General features: G+C 46.4%; 1 protein-coding gene across 1 annotated transcript in view; it reads right to left on the reverse strand.

The window, feature by feature from the left end:
• Positions 1-15,763: 15,763 nt before the first annotated feature.
• Positions 15,764-22,944, reverse strand: part of LOC118233942 (semaphorin-6D-like) — a 146,511-nt gene continuing 139,330 nt past the window's right edge. Inside the window, exon 21 of the mRNA XM_035430109.1 lies at positions 15,764-17,466. Coding sequence (XP_035286000.1) covers positions 15,980-17,466 — 1,487 coding nt within the window. The 3' untranslated portion in view covers positions 15,764-15,979. The remainder of the gene's footprint in view (positions 17,467-22,944) is intronic.

The following is a 22,944-nucleotide window of genomic DNA, read 5'->3' on the forward strand; positions in this document are numbered from 1 at the left end:
GTGGCTCCCAGAAGGACCGAGCAGCACCAATCAGCAGTGACGGGAGCGGGCGTGTCTAATTTCATGAAAAGTCCATTATTCAAGGGGAACCTCAGAAAACGTTGGAGGGGGTGGGAGGCGGTGGTGGTGGTGGTGGTGGTGGGGGTGGGTGTGTGCGCTGATTGTGCTTTCAGTACGTCCACGTCCCTGAAACACTGACTACTTGATTGAAGTTTTGCTGAATCGATCCATAAATCGTGTTTGTCTCGTTCTCTTAAAAGCTGCCCTGCGAGAGATTATCGACTCCGTGGTTTCCATCATTCACGGCCCAAAGGCCCCTCGATTTTCTGTTCGCGGATTTAGCGGAGGTCGCGGGAGAGCTGCCGTAGGCTTAGACTCTGTGTCTGTGTACACCTGCTACCTTTTGAGGGGTCGGGGGGGATTCGTGTAGGAATTACAGCCCTTTTATACATGCCCCCCATTTTTTAGGGAACCAAAAGTAACTGGACAATCGACTGCTTAGCCGTGTCCCACTGAATCATTCCCACACGGATCACCCAGTATGACTGTTAGTAACCCTAACCCTCAAATCGAAGCTTTAACCTCATATTCATTGTTTTTGTTTCAAATTTTAAATGTGGTGGAGTACAGAGCCAAAATTACAAAAACAAATTGTGTCACTGTCCAAATTCCAAATACTGCACTGCTCTGTATAAGCAGATATTCATAATTATGAACATAAACCGCTGTTTTCATATCCTGCCAGGTCTGGTTTCCTTGAGTGCAGGGACTGGCACAGGAAACAGTTTAAAATGAAAATAAGAGTAACAGTTTCTTTTGATGAATAATCGGATAGCATACACACAAACAACCATCCGGAGGCATAACATTGCTGTACGAATTGTGTCAGAGTTAACTGAAGTGCATTTCCTTACTTCAGACATCCATTTTGTAAACTGCTTACTCCTGGGTAGGGTTGGTGGGGAGCGTGAGGGCTTGGGTCTCATTGGGTGAGAGGCTGGAATACACCCTTGACAGGGCCCACACACCATTCACTCACACACTCATACCCTAAGGATCATTTAGACTCTCCAGTTAACCTACCTGCATATCTTTGAACTGTGGGAGTACAATCCAGGCAGACACAGGCAGAACGTGCAAACTTCGCGCAGAAAGGCCCTCGGCTGGGATTCAAAGGCTGTAGTTTTCTTGCTGTTTGGTGACAGAGCTTCTCACTGCACCACCGTGTCATGCTTACAAAGCAAGAATACCCAACATCCTTCAGGCCAGTTGAAAACATAACCACCCCCCCCCCCCCAGCAAGTAGTCTGTCCCTTTCATTTTGTGCATTTCCAGAAGAACATCAGAGCTTTTTCTTCCTGTTGGCAACCGTTGCCGCGGGCGACGAACACCTGTGACTGATGAGGCTGCACGGAGAGTATATTGTTTACATTTCCAAATTTCGCAGTCACTCGATTACTTATACAAACTCCGTTAAATTCAGAATTCAGCACACGCTAACGGAGAAATCAAATCTGCGAGTTTTCTCAGCCTTGAAAATCTCTTTGGACATATTAACCATGAACAAGGTGTACGTGTACGTACATAGAGGTCTAGTGTACATACATAGAGGTCTAGTGTACATACATAGAGGTCTAGTGTACGTACATAGAGGTCTAGTGTACATACATAGAGGTCTAGTGTACGTACATAGAGGTCTAGTGTACGTACATAGAGGTCTAGTGTACATACATAGAGGTCTAGTGTACATACATAGAGGTCTAGTGTACGTACATAGAGGTCTAGTGTACATACATAGAGGTCTAGTGTACGTACATAGAGGTCTAGTGTACGTACATAGAGGTCTAGTGTACGTACATAGAGGTCTAGTGTACGTACATAGAGGTCTAGTGTACATACATAGAGGTCTAGTGTACGTACATAGAGGTCTAGTGTACGTACATAGAGGTCTAGTGTACATACATAGAGGTCTAGTGTACATACATAGAGGTCTAGTGTACGTACATAGAGGTCTAGTGTACATACATAGAGGTCTAGTGTACATACATAGAGGTCTAGTGTACGTACATAGAGGTCTAGTGTACGTACATAGAGGTCTAGCGTACATACATAGAGGTCTAGTGCAGTGGTCCCCAACCTTTTTAGCGCCAATGTCAGACAATATTTTCACGGACCGGCCTTTAAGGTGTGGCGGATAAATACAACAAAATAAAATGATACGACCGGCATAAAAACTGTGGTATATTGTAAATATAATAATAAATGTGAATCCACTGTGTACTCGTATGCAACTTTATTAGCAGCGTCCTCGTACATGAGTAACATCCTCTCTGCCCCCTAACGCTCTCTGGTCGCTATGGTAACGTTTAAACATGCCTTAAAAATAAGATACAGATACACCACAAAAACGAATATAAAGTGCATGAAAATTTTAACTCATCATAACGCTAAATCAATGGGAGCCCTGAGCTTGTTTCTCTGCAACGAGACGGTCCCATCTAGGGGTAATGGGAGACAATGACACCCGCAAGTGTGTTGCTTATGTCCAGTCTACTCCGTAATTTTGTTTCGGTTGCTGTCACTGCAGAAAACCCCGCTTCACACAGATAGGATGTCGGAAATGGCAACAGGGTTTTCAGTGCTGTTGTGGCGATCTCAGGGTATTCTGCCATGACTTTAATCCAGAACACCGGCAGAGTAGTTGTCTCGAACATACTTTTAAGGCCGCCGTCATGTTTTTTACTCATTTTGCTTGCTTGTGGGTTAACTTTTAGCGTTAACGTATCACGTGACCGAGATGTAACGGAGAGACTCCGGTCATTTTTCAAAATAAAACATCGTTCAGACTCAGATAATAAATAAAACGGAATTAATGTAAGTTATTTATTCTTTCTTGTGCGGCCCGGTACCAAATGACCCACGGACCAGTGTACGCACATAAAGCTCTAGTGTACGCACATAAAACTCTAGTGTACACACATAAAGCTTTAGTGTACGCACATAAAGCTCTAGTGTACTCACATAAAGCTCTAGTGTACGCATATAAAGCTCTAGTGTACTCACATAAAGCTCTAGTGTACTTACATAAAGCTCTAGTGTACACATATAAAGCTCTAGTGTACTCACATAAAGCTCTAGTGTACTCATATAAAGCTCTAGTGTACTCACATAAAGCTCTAGTGTACTTACATAAAGCTCTAGTGTACACATATAAAGCTCTAGTGTACTCACATAAAGCTCTAGTGTATGCATATAAAGTTCTAGTGTACTTACATAAAGCTCTAGTGTACTCACATAAAGCTCTAGTGTACTTACATAAAGCTCTAGTGTACGCACATAAAGCTCTAGTGTACTCACATAAAGCTCTAGTGTACGCACATAAAGCTCTAGTGTACGCACATAAAGCTCTAGTGTACGCACATAAAGCTCTAGTGTACTCACATAAAGCTCTAGTGTACGCACATAAAGCTCTAGTGTACTCACATAAAGCTCTAGTGTACGCACATAAAGCTCTAGTGTACGCACATAAAGCTCTAGTGTACGCACATAAAGCTCTAGTGTACGCACATAAAGGTCTAGTGTACTTACATAAAGCTCTAGTGTACGCACATAAAGGTCTAGTGTACTTACATAAAGCTCTAGTGTACGCACATAAAGGTCTAGTGTACTTACATAAAGGTCTAGTGTACGCACATAAAGCTCTAGTGTACTTACATAAAGCTCTAGTGTACTCACATAAAGCTCTAGTGTACGCACATAAAGGTCTAGTGTACGCACATAAAGCTCTAGTGTACTCACATAAAGCTCTAGTGTACACACATAAAGCTCTAGTGTACGCACATAAAGCTCTAGTGTACTCACATAAAGCTCTAGTGTACTCACATAAAGCTCTAGTGTACGCACATAAAGGTCTAGTGTACGCACATAAAGCTCTAGTGTACTCACATAAAGCTCTAGTGTACACACATAAAGCTCTAGTGTACGCACATAAAGCTCTAGTGTACTTACATAAAGCTCTAGTGTACGCACATAAAGCTCTAGTGTACTCACATAAAGCTCTAGTGTACGCACATAAAGCTCTAGTGTACTTACATAAGGCTCTAGTGTACGCACATAAAGCTCTAGTGTACGCACATAAAGCTCTAGTGTACTTACATAAAGCTCTAGTGTACTCACATAAAGCTCTAGTGTACGCACATAAAGGTCTAGTGTACGCACATAAAGCTCTAGTGTACGCACATAAAGCTCTAGTGTACTTACATAAAGCTCTAGTGTACTCACATAAAGCTCTAGTGTACGCACATAAAGCTCTAGTGTACTTATATAAAGCTCTAGTGTACTTACATAAGGCTCTAGTGTACGCACATAAAGCTCTAGTGTACTCACATAAAGCTCTAGTGTACGCACATAAAGCTCTAGTGTACGCACATAAAGCTCTAATGTACTTACATAAAGCTCTAGTGTACTTACATAAAGGTCTAGTGTACGCACATAAAGCTCTAGTGTACGCACATAAAGCTCTAGTGTACTTACATAAAGCTCTAGTGTACTCACATAAAGCTCTAGTGTACGCACATAAAGCTCTAGTGTACTTACATAAAGCTCTAGTGTACTTACATAAAGCTCTAGTGTACGCACATAAAGCTCTAGTGTACGCACATAAAGCTCTAGTGTACTTACATAAAGCTCTAGTGTATGCACATCAAGCTCTAGTGTGTGCACATAAAGCTCTAGTGTACGCACATAAAGCTCTAGTGTACTTACATAAAGCTCTAGTGTACTCACATAAAGGTCTAGTGTACTCACATAAAGCTCTAGTGTACTCACATAAAGCTCTAGTGTACACACATAAAGCTCTAGTGTACGCACATAAAGCTCTAGTGTACGCACATAAAGCTCTAGTGTACGCACATAAAGGTCTAGTGTACTTACATAAAGCTCTAGTGTACGCACATAAAGCTCTAGTGTACTTACATAAAGCTCTAGTGTACGCACATAAAGCTCTAGTGTACTCACATAAAGGTCTAGTGTACTCACATAAAGCTCTAGTGTACGCACATAAAGCTCTAGTGTACGCACATAAAGCTCTAGTGTACGCACATAAAGCTCTAGTGTACTTACATAAAGCTCTAGTGTACGCACATAAAGCTCTAGTATACTTACATAAAGGTCTAGTGTACGCACATAAAGCTCTAATGTACTTACATAAAGCTCTAGTGTACGCACATAAAGCTCTAGTGTACTTACATAAAGCTCTAGTGTACTCACATAAAGCTCTAGTGTACGCACATAAAGCTCTAGTGTACACACATAAAGCTCTAGTGTACGCACATAAAGCTCTAGTGTACTTACATAAAGCTCTAGTGTATGCACATAAAGCTCTAGTGTACGCACATAAAGCTCTAGTGTACTTACATAAAGGTCTAGTGTACGCACATAAAGCTCTAGTGTACTCACATAAAGCTCTAGTGTACTTACATAAAGGTCTAGTGTACTCACATAAAGCTCTAGTGTAAGCACATAAAGCTCTAGTGTAAGCACATAAAGCTCTAGTGTACGCACATAAAGCTCTAGTGTACGCACATAAAGCTCTAGTGTACACACATAAAGGTCTAGTGTACGCACATAAAGCTCTAGTGTACTTACATAAAGGTCTAGTGTACGCACATAAAGCTCTAGTGTACTCACATAAAGCTCTAGTGTACTTACATAAAGGTCTAGTGTACTCACATAAAGCTCTAGTGTAAGCACATAAAGCTCTAGTGTAAGCACATAAAGCTCTAGTGTACGCACATAAAGCTCTAGTGTACTCACATAAAGCTCTAGTGTACTCACATAAAGCTCTAGTGTACGCACATAAAGGTCTAGTGTACGCACATAAAGCTCTAGTGTACTCACATAAAGCTCTAGTGTACACACATAAAGCTCTAGTGTACGCACATAAAGCTCTAGTGTACTTACATAAAGCTCTAGTGTACGCACATAAAGCTCTAGTGTACTCACATAAAGCTCTAGTGTACGCACATAAAGCTCTAGTGTACTTACATAAGGCTCTAGTGTACGCACATAAAGCTCTAGTGTACGCACATAAAGCTCTAGTGTACTTACATAAAGCTCTAGTGCACTCACATAAAGCTCTAGTGTACGCACATAAAGGTCTAGTGTACGCACATAAAGCTCTAGTGTACGCACATAAAGCTCTAGTGTACTTACATAAAGCTCTAGTGTAACTCACATAAAGCTCTAGTGTACGCACATAAAGCTCTAGTGTACTTATATAAAGCTCTAGTGTACTTACATAAGGCTCTAGTGTACGCACATAAAGCTCTAGTGTACTCACATAAAGCTCTAGTGTACGCACATAAAGCTCTAGTGTACGCACATAAAGCTCTAATGTACTTACATAAAGCTCTAGTGTACTTACATAAAGGTCTAGTGTACGCACATAAAGCTCTAGTGTACGCACATAAAGCTCTAGTGTACTTACATAAAGCTCTAGTGTACTCACATAAAGCTCTAGTGTACGCACATAAAGCTCTAGTGTACTTACATAAAGCTCTAGTGTACTTACATAAAGCTCTAGTGTACGCACATAAAGCTCTAGTGTACGCACATAAAGCTCTAGTGTACTTACATAAAGCTCTAGTGTATGCACATCAAGCTCTAGTGTGTGCACATAAAGCTCTAGTGTACGCACATAAAGCTCTAGTGTACTTACATAAAGCTCTAGTGTACTCACATAAAGGTCTAGTGTACTCACATAAAGCTCTAGTGTACTCACATAAAGCTCTAGTGTACACACATAAAGCTCTAGTGTACGCACATAAAGCTCTAGTGTACGCACATAAAGCTCTAGTGTACGCACATAAAGGTCTAGTGTACTTACATAAAGCTCTAGTGTACGCACATAAAGCTCTAGTGTACTTACATAAAGCTCTAGTGTACGCACATAAAGCTCTAGTGTACTCACATAAAGCTCTAGTGTACTCACATAAAGCTCTAGTGTACGCACATAAAGCTCTAGTGTACGCACATAAAGCTCTAGTGTACGCACATAAAGCTCTAGTGTACTTACATAAAGCTCTAGTGTACGCACATAAAGCTCTAGTATACTTACATAAAGGTCTAGTGTACGCACATAAAGCTCTAATGTACTTACATAAAGCTCTAGTGTACGCACATAAAGCTCTAGTGTACTTACATAAAGCTCTAGTGTACTCACATAAAGCTCTAGTGTACGCACATAAAGCTCTAGTGTACACACATAAAGCTCTAGTGTACGCACATAAAGCTCTAGTGTACTTACATAAAGCTCTAGTGTATGCACATAAAGCTCTAGTGTACGCACATAAAGCTCTAGTGTACTTACATAAAGGTCTAGTGTACGCACATAAAGCTCTAGTGTACTCACATAAAGCTCTAGTGTACTTACATAAAGGTCTAGTGTACTCACATAAAGCTCTAGTGTAAGCACATAAAGCTCTAGTGTAAGCACATAAAGCTCTAGTGTACGCACATAAAGCTCTAGTGTACGCACATAAAGCTCTAGTGTACACACATAAAGGTCTAGTGTACACACATAAAGCTCTAGTATACTTACATAAAGCTCTAGTGTACGCACATAAAGCTCTAGTGTGTGTACATAAAGCTCTAGTGTACTTACATAAAGCTCTAGTGTACGCACATAAAGCTCTAGTGTACTTACATAAAGGTCTAGTGTACTTACATAAAGCTCTAGTGTACGCACATAAAGGTCTAGTGTACGCACATAAAGCTTTAGTGTACGCACATAAAGCTCTAATGTACTTACATAAAGCTCTAGTGTACGCACATAAAGCTCTAGTGTACTCACATAAAGCTCTAGTGTACTTACATAAAGCTCTATTGTACTCACATAAAGCTCTAGTGTACTCACATAAAGCTCTAGTGTATGCACATAAAGCTCTAGTGTACTCACATAAAGCTCTAGTGTACGCACATAAAGCTCTAGTGTACTTACATAAGGCTCTAGTGTACGCACATAAAGCTCTAGTGTACTTACATAAAGCTCTAGTGTACTCACATAAAGCTCTAATGTACTTACATAAAGCTCTAGTGTACTCACATAAAGCTCTAGTGTACTTACATAAGGCTCTAGTGTACGCACATAAAGCTCTAGTGTACTTACATAAAGGTCTAGTGTACGCACATAAAGCTCTAGTGTATGCACATAAAGCTCTAGTGTACTCACATAAAGCTCTAATGTACTTACATAAAGCTCTAGTGTACTTACATAAAGGTCTAGTGTACGCACATAAAGCTCTAGTGTACGCACATAAAGCTCTAGTGTACTTACATAAAGCTCTAGTGTACTCACATAAAGCTCTAGTGTACGCACATAAAGCTCTAGTGTACTTACATAAAGCTCTAGTGTACGCACATAAAGCTCTAGTGTACTCACATAAAGGTCTAGTGTACTTACATAAAGCTCTAGTGTACTTACATAAAGGTCTAGTGTACGCACATAAAGGTCTAGTGTACGCACATAAAGCTCTAGTGTACGCACATAAAGCTCTAGTGTACACACATAAAGCTCTAGTGTACGCACATAAAGCTCTAATGTACTTACATAAAGCTCTAGTGTACTCACATAAAGCTCTAGTGTACGCACATAAAGCTCTAGTGTACTTACATAAAGCTCTAATGTACTTACATAAAGCTCTAGTGTACTTACATAAAGCTCTAGTGTACGCACATAAAGCTCTAGTGTACGCACATAAAGCTCTAGTGTACTTACATAAAGCTCTAGTGTACTCACATAAAGCTCTAGTGTACACACATAAAGCTCTAGTATACTTACATAAAGCTCTAGTGTACGCACATAAAGCTCTAGTGTACGCACATAAAGCTCTAGTGTACTCACATAAAGCTCTAGTGTAAGCACATAAAGCTCTAGTGTACGCACATAAAGCTCTAGTGTACGCACATAAAGCTCTAGTGTACTCACATAAAGCTCTAGTGTACGCACATAAAGGTCTAGTGTAAGCACATAAAGCTCTAGTGTACTCACATAAAGCTCTAGTGTACTCACATAAAGCTCTAGTGTACGCACATAAAGGTCTAGTGTACACTGTTTGCTTATGCATCACGGCATACTCTGGTGAAGAGGAGTTTTGACTGCTTGGAACAATACATTTTTCCATCATGAGGTCTCGACAGCTTTGATCAGATGGCGAGTTTTTTAAATATAACCTATAACATTTTAAATATGAAGGTTTTGCATACACACACATTTTCTTTAATGAATTACTCTTGGGTACATGGTGGTGGGATGGGAGGGTGAGGAGGGAGGGTTTCATGGGAGAATGACTTATTTTTTTGTTTTGTGTGATATAATGCCTACTCTTTCAAAACTGAATTACAAAAAAACAAAGAATTAAAAAAGGCGAGTTTCAGGAATATTAATGAATGGATCGCTGCAGTTTGGGTATAAAAAGAGTAGAAATTTCCACCTGACAAAGGAGAGCACCAAAAATACACCTGACACCTACATCCTCCCCCCCCCCAAAACCTGCATTAGTCACGACAGCTTAATTAGAACCCCTAACAGCAGGGCTAATTATTTGCATGGGAGGTGCGGACCGGATTCAGCTGGGCCAGAAAAAGCTGAGTGTGCAGGATTTAGCATCGCGTCAGCAGTGTGACTGAGAAGCACCTCCAAGCTTCTCCATCAAAGTGATAAATGTTAACTTCAGAAGGCCAGCAGTCATCAAGTGTGGGTGTGGTCTCCTGTGCGCCTCACAAGCTTTGTATTCGGGCGGGGTTGGGGGGGGGGGGGGGGGGGGGGGGGGGGGGGGGGGGGGGGTTTAACGTTATTAGATTAGAACTATGTCAGGGTCACCCTCTCTCCTTGGGGCAAACTCAGCCTCAACGTCATTTGTGGATGCTCAAACAGTACTTTTCCATTAGAACGTCACTATGAATGTAACCTTGGGTCTCTGAAACCAATCTACTGCCCCCCCCCCCAAAGACAAGTGATTCCTAATAGCTTTTTTCTCCAGAAACGTGGTGTTGTGTGACCGGCCAATACTTTGCAGTCAGCCATGACTAAAATTGATGTTTTTTTTTAGGTGAGATTCTCATGAAAGGAGGTTAGTTTTGTGCAAGTAGTAACTGCTTCCGTTTGCCTTAACAAGCAGTTGTACCAGTGGCTTTCCATGTTTGCCGAAAAGGCCACCTAAGTCAGATGATTAAGGTCTGGCACATCTATAAAGTTTATCACTTTCAACTTTTTCCCTGCAAACTGCATGCCTACATTAGGCAAACTGCATGCAATTAGGAATCAACTTTCTATATTTTGATAAATGACAGCCAACTGAAACACAGCTGAAATATGAATTCATAAGCGATCACTGTTCGAGCGATGATTCGCAAACCGCTTGGCTCTCTCGGTGTGGGTTCGTCTTTGTTAATCTTTCAATCAGCTTAGTTGTTTTAAGGTTGTTTCAGCCCCAGTTTCAACAATTGGAACCAATTAGGAGCGGCAGAGATATGAAGTCATACAAAAACAGGTCATTTGGTAAAACGGTTGGAAAATGGCTCACGACTTACATCTTGAAGTCGTAATGGGACGCACGTGATCAAAACAGGCTGACAGGGTGCCGGGGAGAGGTGGGTGGGGACGGGCGTGCAAACTGCTGTGACGATGAGGCAACACACCTGCTGTGCACCAACCTGTTTCTGTCTGCAAGGCCCTTTACTGGGGGGGGGGGGCGGGGTGGAGGGGGAAGAAACTTTCCTCTGACAACAGCAATTACTCCCTGACAGCCCTGTGCGGAGCGCGTCGCGGGCGCTCGGCGCTGCGTAATGAGTTCTGACGCCGGCTGTCAGCGTCGCCGCCGCCGCCGCCTGTGTGACGGGAGTGCGGCGACCGTTGCCGTGGCAGCAGCAGAGCCCGGGAATGTCACCCCAGCCTGAAATGTGTGTGTGTATGTGTGTGCGTGTGTGTGTGTGTGCGTGTGTGAGTGTGTGTATGTGCGTGCGTGTGCGTGTGTGCGTGTGTGTGTGTGTGCGTGCGTGTGTGTGTGTATGTGTGTATGTGTGTGTGTGTGTGTGAGTGTGTATGTGTGTGTGTGTGTGTGTGTGTGTGTATGTGTGTGTGTGTGTGTGTGTGTGTGTATGTGTGTGTGTGTGTGTGTGTTTGTGCGTGCATTCCTCACCTGTAGCCCTCGGGACTGGTCATACCCGACACAGCCTGCGATCTTTAGGCCAGAGAACTCCAGAAATAATAAATGAATAAAATCTCTTGTTTTAGGCAGACATTGCGCTGAACGCTCTCACAACCCCAGCAGGTCTCTCTGTGTTCAGGACACATGCAGCACGGGCCCCACTTCCTGTTAGGCGAGAAATGACTAAAGCGGTTTGGACACACTGTCAGGCGCTGGTACCAGCGTGACCCACTTATTTTCCTTTTCAAGAGAACTTTTCATTTTCAGGAAGCAGCCGGCAACAATTGTGAGGCATTTTAAGGTCGATAGTTTGGGGCTTTCTCAAAGTGAATTCACTAAAATTGTGGGTTTCCAGAAGGCTCTGGCAAAGCTGACATCCTGTCCGGACACCACAGCCAGCCAATGGGAAACCTCTCAGTCAGTGTTCTAGAACTCAGATTTTATTACCAGTTAGTGATTGTTACATCAGCTTTCAAGCTGTTCAGTTAAGAACATTCATGTCACGCATTTATGATTTTACACCTTAAAGGGTTAAACCTCTCAAATGGGTAGACCTTCCCCTACCTTTATATTATATTATTCCCACCCACCGCCCAAAAAATAAATAAATAAATCAAAATAAATTGCGCACGTCAAAAATAAATTGCGCCTCACTCACTTAAAGGCCAAGCCATTTTGGCTAAGCCTCCATTACGATGCATTAATCAGACCGCAGAGCTTCCATCACCGAATTTATTCTGCCCACATCCCCGCGCCAAGCAGACGGCCGTGATCGCCTAACCGAGATGGGAGATAATCTCTCGGCCCGATCAATAGGGGCCAGACAGAGGTGCAGGCAGTCGTCTGCTCTGGGAGCCAAAGCCAGTGACGTGTGGCCTGATTATACCTCACCAACCCCTCCCCCCCCTCCCATCCCCCCCATCAATTTTTTATTTTTTATGTTTCAACTGAGCTACGTTTCCCAGGTAGAAGGGTTTTCAAATCTATCATCTACGGGTTTTTTTTTTTTAAAGGAGGCCCGTCAGCCTTGCCGGACTATCCGCCGTCTGTTGCTCCTGGCGACGCCGTTCGGACGCAGCGATTGGCAGGTCGGCCCGAGCGTGCGATAGCTGAGCTGAGCCCAGCCGTTTCAAGGGAGGGATCCGTTCGGCGGGGAGCTCCTGTCCGTCAAAGCTCCGATCAATCGGATTGTGGCAGGCGACGGACACATTCGAAAGCTCTGCGAGCCGTGTGCCTGCAGCTAACTGCGCCCACAGAAATGCTAACCCTTTGAAGAGGAGGCTTTTTGGAATGTTTTATGTCAGAGTTCTAGAACTCCACTGTTTACAGTTACCAGTAGTGATTGTGACATCAGCATTAGAATGTTCAGTTAAAAACATTCTAATCACGTATTTGTGAACGCACACCTTAAAATGTTAAGACTGAACAGACTCATGGAGAGACAGGGCCAGGGAAAGGACAGAAAAAAGATTTTGGATGAATAAACATCAAAAATAAGGAACTATGTTTGTATGATCATTTTATTTGATTTATTAAATTATAAGAGACTTACATCAACAAATGAAACTCAGTTCTCCCAAGGCATAGTCCATAAAACAAAAAAACAAACAAAAATTAAATAAAATGATAAACAAAAAAAAAAAACAAGAACACCGAATCACCATAAAAAGTTATTCTTTATTTACACTGTGCAATTATAGGAAATTCCAAAGGGATCAGTAAACAGCAGTGTTTCCTTTTCTGTAAATTAATTCTAATTTGACTGATGTTAAAACTGACCCATGTTAGACTCACCAATGTTAAACTGACTGATGTTAAACTTGCCGGTGGTACACTCACCGATGTTAAACTCACCGATGGTAAACACATCAATGTTAAACTCACCAATGGTAAAATCACTGATGTAAAACTCACCGATGTTAAACTCACCAATGGTAAACTCATTGATGTTAAACTCACCAACGGTAAACTCACTGATGGTAAAATCACAGATGTAAAACTCATCGATGTCACTGATGTTACATTCATTACATCAGTGTTACATCAGTGTTCCGCAGGCCGGTTTTGGTTTCTTGCCAGTGGGTCTGGAAGAGGTGGTGCATGTTCCACCATTAGCCCAAGGATGGCATTACGGTTGTCCCGGTGACAAGTGAACTGTCTATACTCAGTGAACTTTTTTTTTCCTGCATATTTTATACTGCATCTATTTCTATTTGAGGCTTCCAACTTAATGTATAAAATGTGGTTTTTTCACTTCAGTATATCTTCAAGACAATCTGGCCATAAGCCAAGGATCTTGTTCACAATTGGTCAAGATGTGTCACGTGTGGCATCTGGACCAATTGGAGAGGCAGGGGAAGAAAAACACAACAAAAAATTCACCAGTCGCCAACGGTTTGCTAGGGTCTGTGTGGGGGAGGGGACGGGGGGGGCTGGGGGCTGGTGGGATTTCACAAATTTCCTGGAGATAAACTGCAACAGACTGATGCCCCCCCCCCCTCCCTCCTACTCTCTGGGTACTTCCCACAGGGGCTGAGCAAATTCATTTTATAGCCTACTGCTCCTAAATCGCTCCTGAAACGGCATGAGCCATTAAAACCTAGAGGATCGACAACACACAGCTTAAATACTCAGCTTCCTGTTAGCGCCAATGTGTCTCACAGCTCGGAGCCAAACAAGATGTTACATTTATTTTACACAAACAAAAAAAAAAAAAAGGAAAAAAAAAAAGATACTGTAGCGAGACGGAGTGTATAGAGAGAGACTCGCGGGTTGTGACAGTCGGGATTCATGGGCACTTTAGAACAGGAATAGATATTGTTAGTTTAACCCTTAATGTGGGAACCATGCCAGTGACAGTTTATCACCAAGGAGACCATGCACTCCGTGTTCCTTCCTGGTCTGGCTCAAAGGAATGATGTCACATTTTATAACAGTCATGGTGACAAGACAAATGTTTGGGGTTCCGTGCCGCAGCGCATTTGACGCCAGCGCGTTTCCAGAGCCACAAATTGGTCGCTGCTGTACTTACAGTTGCAGTGTCCTCAGTTTAAGCCTCTTTTCCGTACGTGCTATTGAGACTCAGAATGTACAGTGTAGTTAAAATAAACAAAACAAAACAAAACAAAACAAAACATAAAAAACATAAAAAATCACACAAGCTGGATCTAGTACGAGGGTTGCACGCACTGTAATACTGACCTGTCATCTGATGGCATTAAAATTTTCCTGGGGATAAAACTACAAATAAAAAAATTCTGACACACTGACGACAAACTGAAAAATATTTAAAAAAAAAATAAAAATAAAATCTAAACAGTTAAAACAAAACACTTATCATAACATCTGCGCTTTCCCTGTGACATCATCCATAGCACGTTATATTAAATAAGGCACACCATTTACACATACATTTAAGATTTTGGCTAGTTATTAGTTCCACTGTCCTTATTTACAGCTATATGCACAGAGTTAATTATGTCGTAATTACGGTCGTTATAACAACAGATGTCTCTTTGCTACAGTAAAACGGAGGGTTCGTCAGTTACGTGGCCTCCTTCTGAATATGAACCAGATCTTAAGGGGTCCTCTTTTTTCTGATTTAAAAAATAAATTCCCCCCCCCCCGTCCGGAGAGAGTTTTGTCACGGAATATTGCGCCTTTGCTTGTTTTTGTTTTTTTTCTCTTCGGTTTAATTCGTCCGTTGGATGCGGGTGCCAGTGATTTTCACGCGTGCAAGAGCCAAGCCGCCTCTTCTGTGGGGTCCTCGGCTTAGCAGCCAAAATATTAGAGAAAAAAAAAAAACTATAAGGAATCCTCGACTTGAAGGAGGGGTCGTAATTCGGAAGCTTTAGGCTGTTCCTACCGAATGAAGCAGGACCCACCCCTCCACCCCCCTGGCTCAAGATGAGGATGACAAAACGGTTCAATATGGCCGATACGCTCCTCCTTTCCCCGTTCTCCTACACAGAAAAGACAAGTTTGCTTTTTTTCCCCGCTCAAATTCTGTTCTGTTTACAGAGGCCATCCCTCGTCAGACGTCCAGAACAGACCGTGACATCACGCCTGGGCTGTATGTTCATTGGTTATTGCTCAGACCAATCAGGTGGACCAATCAGGAACGTCAGTGAATAAATGCACACAGGGCATCCCTTCGAATGATCCAATCAGGCGGGAGAAGGGGCCAACTCTCTCTCTCTCTCTCTCTCAGGAGTTACATTGTCCGACCTCCCCGTATTGTATTTTCATGTCCAGGGCGTGTACGAAAACCGAAGCGTACACGCACATGCACGCGCTCACACATACATGCATATATATGGATAATACACATACGAGCTGGCACGCAGACACTCGAGCGCGCGCACACACACACACACACACATCGTAGAAGAAATCAGCATCACACTGATTTACGCACACACACGCCAGCACAAAAAGTGAGCCTGTGGGAATCTTGGTCGTGCCGAAAAGTCTCATAGTGAGGGTTGGGGGGTGGGGGGGGGTGGCTAAAGGGTGATTAACAACCAACCCCCCCCCCCCCCCCCCCAGCCCCACCCACTCCCCTCCCAGGTCCACAAAGAGACAAGGGCTGGCTATGCAATACCAATGTGGTACAGAAGCATTCGCATTTGGGGAAAGAAACTGGAATACAGCAAGCTTGGCAGTCCTCTTCCCCAGCCGGTCTGACCCCTTTATGCCCTTTAGGGTGGAGGATGAAGAGGTAAGAACTAGGGGGCTGGGCGGGGGCTTGATCCCCCTGTACCCCTCCCCCCTCAGTAGTTGTACTTGCCCTGGGAGCTGACGGGAGAGGTGGCGGGGAGGAAGAGGGGTTTGGGCGGGACGTCCGGCTTGAGGGAGGCGCTGCGGCGGACGAGGGCGACCCGCTGGGCGGGGTTCTGATCGCTGCAGCTGTGCTGGCGGGTCAGGTAGCCGTTGGGGATGAGCGGGTGGAGCGGCCCGTCGCCGGGGGGGAGCCCCGAAGGGTTCCCGCGCCCCAGCAAGGGTCCCGTCTGGTGGGGCGGTCCCGCGGCCCGGTGGTGGTGGTGGTGGTGGGGGTGGGGGTGCCCGAAGCTGTGCTGGCGGGGCAGCAGGACGCCCCCGTTGGACATTTTGGAGGCGCTGACCAGGGCGTGCTTCTGGGGGCCGTGGCGGGGCGCCCTCTCCAGGGTGGACTGGGGCGGGGGCGGCGCCTCGGGGGGCACGTCCATGCGGCGGGTGAGGCTGTCGCGGGGGAGGGTGGAGGAGCTGTAGTACGGGGCCGACTCGGTGTCGGGGATCTGCGGCTGGCCGCGGGCGGAGTAGGCGGGCGTCCCCGAGCAGGGCAGCAGCCCCGAGGAAGAGGAGGAGGAGGAGGTCAGCACCGCCAGGTCCTTGCCGCTGCCGCCGGCGTTGGCCAGCTGGATGTGCCGGAGCAGCTCGTCCAGGGCGGAGACGTCCACCACGGTGTGCGGGTAGCCCTGGTAGGGCGCCCGCTCTGCGTTCGGGACCTTGTGGGCGCGCTCCTCAGAGTGGAAGGCCCTGCCCCCGCCGCAGAGCAGCTGCCCGTTGGTCAGGCTGTGCGAGGGGAACGGGTAGACCTGCTGGGACACCGTGGAGCCGGCCCGGGACACGCCGGCGTTGGAGGAGGGCGTGGCGGCGGGCTTGGAGTCCTTGCCGTTGTTGCAGTTCTGGTTCCTCTCCCACTGGTTCCGGAAGGCCTTCATGTTTTTGATCGGCAGCTCGGGGGTGGACTCCGGGGTGGGCAGGCCCGACAGCTCCTCCGAGTTGTTGTGGGAGTCCTGGTGGAGGTCGCCGTGGTGGTGGCTGCCGTGGTGACCGTCGCCGTGGTGGTGCGGGTGGTGGTGGTTGCCGTGGTGAGGGTCGCCGTGGTGGAACAGGTGGTGGTGGTGGCTGCCGTGGTGATGGTCGTCGTCCCCGTGCCCGGACAGGCACTTCCCGCCGTGGGGCAGCTCCTTCCCGTTGGGGATGAAGGAGTTGTAGAGCCCCGGGGGAGGCGACACCTCCAGCTTGTCCTCCTTGGCCTGCGGGTCCAGCAGGCCGTTGAGCTTGGCCAGGCTGCGCAGCGACAGGGCGTGGGGCAGCGGCGCCTCCGCATCCTTGCCCAGCCGCTTGGCCCGGTGGCTGCCCCGGCTGCAGTAGCAGGACACCAGGAAGCCGGAGAGGAAGGCGCCCAGGACGAAGGCCACCAGCACGCAGGCGATCAGCAGGGTGTAGTGCACGTTGTAGCCGGACTTGTCCGGGTCCAGCGGCCGACGGACACCTGCGGAGCATCAGAGAGGGGCGGAACAAAGACAAAAGAAATTAAACAACGACATTTCATCAACTAAGCACTTTTCATAGACAAACTGCAAAGAACGTCCATAAATACACACGACTGCTTTGAAGGAGGTTGTTCCCCCTTCTCAGTGCACTGGCCTTATGGGTAAAGTGGTAGTCGCGTTTGTTTGATAAAAGTGAGCAGATCTCGACTGACCCGGAAACCGATCGAGGTCCGCCATTTAAATGCTCCTTGAAGCAGTTAGGAGCGAGGAGCTAGGAGGCTCCCGAAGGATGCTTCAGCAAGGAAACATGAGTGCATCCTTTGTGTAAGTATTTTTTTTTGGAAGGCGTTACATATCAATGATTGACCTGTGGATCCACCAGTCTACATCTGCCACGTCTGTAACTAACATAGCTTTAAAATGACTCTTGACTGAACAAGGACGTTACGTTTGCCTAAAACACCTTTCCTCGATTCCTCAATCCCTGTGTCCTTTCTCCGTGTCCTCTGTTGGATGAAGCTAAGGAAGCGAGGAAAGGACACGAGGAAAAGATGCAAAGTAAAAATAAACGATTGGAAAAGAGCCCATGATGTTGATGAAGAAAGAGTGAGGTTTTCAAGAGTGGGAGGAGCTACCAGGAGCTGTCCATCACTGGCCTGTCTGATCCAATCACAAAGACTTTGGAAAGCATCAAATGAACACAACAGTAACTCGAGAAAAACAATACTGGCTCCACTCATGCTGAAGCCAATGAAGCCATTTTCATTCCACAAAGTCTCTTATCCAAAAATCAGAATATCCCTATTTATCGTTCCATTCTCATTCTAAATGCACAATAGACTTGGGCGTGTAATGAAGCAATTAAGATTAAGCAGTTAGGCTCAAGGGTTCCAACCCGGGAATCAAACCTGCAACCTCGTGGTTACAAGCCAAGCTCCCTAACCGCTATGCCACCCCATCAACGTTTTAGCCCCCCCCCCTCCCCAATGAAGAGCGGGAGCGCTTCCCTGTCAGGACGGCTGCCAGTCCCTGAGGGGACAGAGACTAAGAGCTCTTCGGAGACGATTAGACTTCCCATCGTGGCCGCGCTTCAAACGCTCGGTAAATCACCGGCGCGGTTTCGTTACTGTTCCGTTTTGGTTAATGAGATACTCAAGAGCGCGCTGCAGCGCCAGGTACACCTGGCATCTTGTGCTTGCCTAAATAAATAAATTAATAAATACACAAATAAATTTGAAATGCATGCTTAAGCCCACCTGCTAATGAGCTTATTCACTCATTATCTGAGCGTGTGCAACTGGCACAGGAGTTAGATTTCTTCATTAATTTATCCCGCTCACCAGGAAGATCGAGGCGGTTTGCTCGCCATCCCTCCCCCAGCACCAGGACGCTTGGGGGGATAATAAAATTTGGGATTATGAATGATGGGTCGTCTTTTCACGGAGAGGAGGTCCACCAATCAGAGAGCACGTTGGTAATAAGAAACAGAACAACCCCGCAGGCGACCAGCGGATGCTTTCCTGCTCTGGGACTGATGGGGGGGGCTCCTCTCTGGTTTCCATGTAGAGAAAGTGAGGACACATCTGTCCTCGTTTTATTTTCTCTGCTGGAGACCAGACGCCGCACCTCAACTGTGAGGTCACGCATTCCAAATTCCGCCACTGCACAGATATTCCGCTCCGAGGACATTCGTCAAAAAGTTCTATGAAGGAGACAGCCAATCAGAACGCTCTTAGCGACACACAGCGACAGCACACTTCGCACAGCGACAGCACACTGCTGCCGTGGGTAAACTCAGAAAGCTCAAATTAACACCTGCCCCTGAGGTTAATTTTCACCTCCTGACATTTCAGAAGAAAAAAAAAAATAGAGATATAGACTTCCGTTTGCATTTATGCGTCCGGTGCAAAACGTTAGCCGCAGCGGTGAGTCTACGGGGCCCGGCACCGGCGCAGGCGGCGACCAGGAGCGCAGCTGTCAAAATGAGCTTTCTGCAGATTCATTTTCCCGCCATAATGACAGCTCGCAACAGTCCGCTAAGAGGAGCGACCACACGGCTAAGCGCTACCTGTGCAATTACAGGCACAAAGGCAAAATCGGTGATGACTGAGAAAACGACGAGGTATTTGCTGGAACACTCCTGGTGGGGGGGGATGGGGGAGGGGTCTGGTAGGGGGCACCCCCATGTAAGTGCATGTTTATTTGAGAGCGGTGAGTGACAGGTACAGCCCATGCTTTCAGTTGCTTTTATAAACACCCGCGTAATAGCCTGATAATTTCAACCTGCCGTGATTACGGCTGAACTCTGCGATTGCTGTTGTCGTTCAGCGGCTGGTCTTATTTTAGATCAACAGAAAGCGTTGCGGGGAAAACACTGAGCAGATGTGGGAAGTCCAGGGGTCAGAAAGTAAAAGTCCTGACACGTTTCTTCCGTCCATGAACTCAAGCAAGCTGATTTTAATAATTAGTTCTAGCGGCTGAAAACTGTGCTAATTAGCAAACCCAGGTGATTGGACTAAAATGCTGGGGAGGACTTTTACTCTCTGAACCTGGATTTTCCACCGCTTATGCTAAGCAGAGTAATACTGAGTTTTCTGCATACGGGTCCAGGATAATAACTTAATAACAACCGCTGAGTTCTGACAGCATGGGACAGATCTGCCCTAATCCCCAGCAAGGACAAACCCTGCCCGAAACCATCCCGGGTTCCCGAGCGCGTTGCGTAACTCAAAAAACGATCCCTCCCGTCCGTGAGAACAATCAACAGACACCGAACACACTGCGTCCGCTGGATGACATCATCTGCACGGCCAAGTCCGGGGAACCAATGACAGCACAGACAACTCAGGATGCGCAGAAAATCATTTAAAAGCTTCTCAAGACCAATGTAGGGGGTTCAATTGCACCAGAGATGACGTCAGCTGAAGGACATGAGCCAAAACGTACCATGATCTCCTCAGAAACGGACTCGCTATTTTGAGCAGCAGTCAAAATTAAAAAATTAAAAAAGAATTTTCGTTCATTTCGCGCTCGTATCGTGTATCTTATCTTTGTTTTTGTTACAGTCTGAGGAACACAGAACGACGGGGTGAGGGAGAGGTACAGAGAGAGAGAGAGAGAGAGAGAGAGAGAGAGAGGGACAGAGAGAGAGGTACAGAGAGAGAGAAGGAGAGAGAGGGACAGAGAGAGAGAGAGAGAGGGGGACAGAGAGAGAGAGAGAGAGGGACAGAGAGAGAGAGAGAGAGAGGGACAGAGAGAGAGAGAGAGAGAGAGAGAGAGGGACAGAGAGAGAGAGACAGAGAGAGAGAGAGAGAGGGACAGAGAGAGAGACAGAGAGAGGTACAGAGAGAGAGAGAGAGAGAAAGAGGGACAGAGAGAGAGAGAGAGGGAGAGGTACAGAGAGCGAGAGAGAGAGAGAGAGAGAGGTACAGAGGGAAAGAGGGAGAGGGAGAGAGAGAGAGAGAGGGACAGAGAGAGAAAGGTAGAGAGAGAGAGAGAGAGAGATGTGGTAATCAGAATCAGACGAGCGAGCGGCTGCTCCCCGGCCGTCCCATGCGGTGTTAATAAGCACTTTATGTAGGTCAGAGCCGCCGCTGGAGAGCGAGGCTCGCTCGGCCCGTCTTCACCGGGAGCCAAACCGCCACGGAGCTCTGCGGAGGTCTCGCCTTTCAGCAGCCAATCAGAACGAAAGATGGAGCTGCAGGGAACGAGCACCAGCCAACAGCCAGCCCCCCCCCCCCCCCGCCCCCCAACAGAAAAAAAACTGCTTTGTTTGTGCAATCGTGGATTCTCAGCATTACCTTCTGCATTGTAACAGTTGTTTTATTTTCTGAATGCGCGGCGGTACGAGAATAATCTTCACATTTCCAACCTTATGTGCCGTGATAGCGTTTATCTGGACGACACCACCTTTACGCTTTCACCTGCGTTTGCAGCGATCGGGCCGGGCGGACGAACGTGTATTTCACACCTTCCTCTCAGCGAGCCGCGGTAGAAATACAGAAAGAAAAGCAGAAAGGCCAGGTACTGCTTCGCTTCCTGTTTTGCGATTCCGCGCACAAAGTGCAGTGTGTTGCACGGGGAGCTGCGTCGACGCTGTTCGAGACTCACTCCGGCTCGGCTCTCTGTGGTCCTGCCTTTGAGAAAGGTCAAGCTTGTAATGCCTGCCAAAACCTCCCCCCCCCGCCCCCCTAAAAAAACAAAAGCGCCGAAACCCGGCAAGACTTCGGGAGGACCGCGTGTCCGTCCGACACGCGTTTAGAACCGGCTTCCAATCCCCCCGAGAGGAGAACATGAATATTTATGTCGGCGTTTCGCCGAGCGCGCCGCGGCTAGCTGCCGCCGTGTTCCAGCGCCGCGCCGCCGGCGACCTGGAACCTGATCGTTCGCGGTGACAGGGGAGCGTCTCTGACGCCGCGGCCCGGGCGCAGTTTCGTAAACGCGCTGCGTTTTAACGCTCGCGGTATCGGGCTGCCCGACAGCCGCGAATCCCGACTTGTAGCGCTAGGAGGAGCTGGAGTTTGCTACAAACACACTGACGGGACGGTCCGGTCAATTCTCGGCACCGTGTTGATTTGGCAGGTCACCCGCCAGTCTCGTCTTAGAATTCAATAGAGTACAAATTGCAGCCAATGAGAATCAACAACAAAAAAAAAAAAACATACATTTTACCACAGCATACTTTGTAAATGGTAAATGGTAAATGGACTGCATTTATATAGCGCTTTTATCCAAAGCGCTTTACAATTGATGCCTCTCATTCGCCAGAGCAGGTAGGGGTTAGGGGTTAGGCGTCTTGCTCAAGGACACTTCGACACGCCCAGGGCGGGCTTTGAACCGGCAACCCTCCGACTGCCAGACAATCGGTCTTACCTCCTGAGCTATGTCGCCCCTTTGTTACATATTAAAAAATGCACTCCTTCAAAACATGCATGGGATTTCACCCCACAGAAATGATGGCTTCTTGACGTACGCCATACAGAGTCAGAACACTGTGCGTGCGATATTTCCAGCACATGACATTTTGATTAATGCCTCTGCGTACCGCATTGCACGTTGATACCCATAAACGGGCTTCGTTCGGTGAGTTTCGTTCGATAGTTTGTTTGCAGTCTGGCCCGAAGAGCAAAGCTTTTTAAGGACAGCCTGCTGATCAGACAAAAACGAGTGCAATTGCTCCCCCTTTGCAAACCCCCATTATCCCAGAATGCCTTGCTGCAGCTTTGGCTCTGGGGCTTTTCAGCAGGAGAGCCCCGCTGCCGGAGAATCTCCGCCTCTCAGCGGTTTATTTTTAAACTTCGGTGTTTTGAATGCGAGCGCTTCTGCTGCTGAAAGCCGGCTTTGTGCCTCCAGCCCAGCCAGCACTGCAGCACGCTGCTCGCAGAAGAGCACTGCGTCCACAAAAGGCATCGAGTCACCTGCTGCTAACCGCTAATTATTTCTTTTACATTCTGAGATTTCTGCGTTTGAAGACAGTG

Source organism: Anguilla anguilla, chromosome 8 (assembly GCF_013347855.1).
Source record: "Anguilla anguilla isolate fAngAng1 chromosome 8, fAngAng1.pri, whole genome shotgun sequence".
Taxonomy (NCBI): domain Eukaryota; kingdom Metazoa; phylum Chordata; class Actinopteri; order Anguilliformes; family Anguillidae; genus Anguilla; species Anguilla anguilla.